Source organism: Chrysoperla carnea, chromosome X (genome assembly GCF_905475395.1).
Source record: "Chrysoperla carnea chromosome X, inChrCarn1.1, whole genome shotgun sequence".
Classification (NCBI taxonomy): domain Eukaryota; kingdom Metazoa; phylum Arthropoda; class Insecta; order Neuroptera; family Chrysopidae; genus Chrysoperla; species Chrysoperla carnea.
This window is the reverse complement of record NC_058342.1, coordinates 12,328,206-12,330,693: the sequence shown is the minus strand read 5'-3', so window position 1 is coordinate 12,330,693 and position 2,488 is coordinate 12,328,206. Positions and strand designations below refer to the sequence as shown.

The window sequence follows — 2,488 nt, the reverse complement described above, 5'->3', positions numbered from 1 at the left end:
ATGATTAATAAATTGTTGTGGATTCAAACCACGAGAAGCGCAATCTGCTGGGTTTTGAGTCCCTTCCACGAAAAACCAATTATTGGGGGAAGTATTGTCGTGAATTTGAGTAATTCTATTTGCTACAAAGGTTTTCCACATACTTGAATCAGAATTAATCCAATATAAAACGACTTGTGAGTCAGAAAAGGCATAAACATTTGAAATTTTATAACGAGGGCTATAAGTATCAATTACAAATTTAATCAATTTAGATAAAAGAACTGCAGCTAATAATTCCAATCGGGGTATACTATATTGTTTCATGGGTGAAACCTTTGATTTGGCTATAACTAAATTTATATGTGTTTGATTTGAAGAATCTACAACACGAAAGTAAATTACACAAGCGTATCCCTTCAAAGAAGCATCTGCAAACCCCACCAGAGTGCAATCGCAATTGTCAGTGATACTAAGATGTCGTGAAACTTTAATTTGAGAAAGGGTCGGTAACTGTTCCTGAAAAGTCCTCCACAATGAAACAAATTTTGATGGAGGATCGTCATCCCATTCGAGCTTAAGCTTCCAAAATTCTTTTATTAGACATTTTGCAAAAACTGTAATGGGAGCTAAAAATCCTAAAGGATAAAAAATCCGAGCTAATGTCGATAAGATAATTCGTTGCGAACATTTGTCGGGAGAAGTATTAATGTGGAAGGAAAGCAAATCTGATTTAGTATTCCATTTAAGGCCTAAAACCTTTTGAAATTCATTTTTATCAAAAGACAAAGAATGAGAATTTAAAGAAAGTAAATTTGTGGGAAGATGTTCTAAAACTTGTGGTATGTTACTGGACCATTTAACCTATGGTAAACCCCCAGCCCTGAACATTTCAATTAGTTGGTCACAAACCAGTTTAGCTCCTTCAGGCGTGCTAATGCTTCCACAAATATCATCAACATACATTGGATTTTCAATGAATTTAGATGCTGTAGGGAAGTTTAATGCTTCATCATGAGCTAGCTGTTTATACGGACTAGCAGAAACCCCAAATGAAACGGTCGTTAATTCGTATGTCTTTAAATTTTGAGAAGGGGAATCTCTCCATAAAATTCGTTGAAATCTATGATGAGATGGATTTAATGAAATTTGACGATACATTTGTTTAATGTCTGAAGTAAGAGCAATGGAAAAGAAACGAAAGTTAAGCAAAGTGGTTACTAAATCAGTTTGCAATTTGGTAACTTTATGAAGAATATCATTAAGGGACTTCTGATTATCACTTTTTGCACTTGCGTCAAAAACGACTCTAAGTGGTGTGGTGGAATGACCGATCCGTTCAACTCGGTGATGCGGAATAAAATAATGCGGACCATCATCATCTAGTTTTCGATCAACTTCGATCATATGACCCTGAGATATGTAGTCATGAATGACTTCGGAATAAATTTTGAAAAAGGCTTGAGAGTGTTGAAACTTTCTCTCAAGGGAGAGAAATCTACGAAAAGCCATATTTTCTGAATTTCCAAGGCAAGTGGGATTTTGTTTAAAAGGAAGATCAACAATGTATCTACCCGAGTCAGATCTACGATGAGTTGAATTAAAATTTGTTCACACTCCTTATCACTAGGACTCATAGGAGATGAAGTGGGTAAATTTTCTATTTCCCAAAATTTAGAAACTAATAATTCTAAAGAATTTTCAAATGAACAAAAGGTTTGAACATTTGTTCTAACAGGATGTGTAGTGGGAGCAGAGTCCATAACTACATATGCCAGAGATGATTGCAACGCAACAGGAAGACCAGGAGGACCAGTTACTTCCCCGTTAGCGATTATGTGTGCATATAAATCTGCGCCGATGATTCCATCGATTGCAGCTGGAGCGAAATAATTTTCATCTGCAAGAAGTAAATCTTTCAAATGTGATAATTCATTGACATTAACTAAAATCGGAGGCGATTTGTCAACAATGTTATTTATAACTAAACAATCGATGGAATATTTAGTATTATTATCAAATCTGGAAGAAATAACCAGATTAGTTCTTCCTTTGATAGGTTTGGAGATTTGTCCAATTCCTACAACAGAAGTGTAAATTTTAACAATTGGTAAACCTAAACGATTAGCACAATTGAATGTTAAAAAATGTGATTGTGAACACGAATCAAGTAACATTCGAAGTTTATGCATTTTATTAAATTGATCGAAATAATGAACGAGAACAGTTGATAACAAAACAATATTTTGCGAGCACACTCTAGTGGTATGTTGCGAGGGCAACTCATGAGATGAATACCAAACAAATTTGTCTGTCGTATCTGAGGATTGCAATCCTTTATCACCAGAGGGGTAAAGGTGAGTATTAAGGGGCGCTGAAGGACTCTCATTACTACCGCTGCTTCTCGTAGCTTGAGTATGGGAAGAGTTAACCTTCTCAAAATGTAACAAGGAGTGTGTTTTACGAAATAAATAGAACATTTTTCTTTTGATTTACTTTTATTAATTTT

At 34.9% G+C, this 2,488-nt stretch overlaps 1 protein-coding gene across 1 annotated transcript; it reads right to left on the bottom strand.

Annotated features, from left to right (window-relative positions):
• Positions 1 to 208: 208 nt before the first annotated feature.
• LOC123302930 lies at positions 209 to 2,171 on the bottom strand. Its single transcript, XM_044886025.1, has 3 exons — positions 1,554 to 2,171; positions 892 to 1,392; positions 209 to 220 (listed from the first exon to the last, which is right to left on the bottom strand). The coding sequence occupies exons 1-3, from the start codon at positions 2,169 to 2,171 to the stop codon at positions 209 to 211; spliced, it is 1,131 nt and encodes a 376-aa protein (XP_044741960.1).
• Between the last annotated feature and the right edge of the window lie 317 nt (positions 2,172 to 2,488).

Coding starts and splice junctions, on each gene's coding strand:
- LOC123302930 (XM_044886025.1), bottom strand. CDS start 2,171: ATGCATAAACTTCGAATGTTACTTGATTCGTGTTCACAATCACATTTT. Junction 1,393..1,553: donor TCATCGTAGATCTGACTCGG/GTAGATACATTG, acceptor TACATATCTCAG/GGTCATATGATCGAAGTTGA.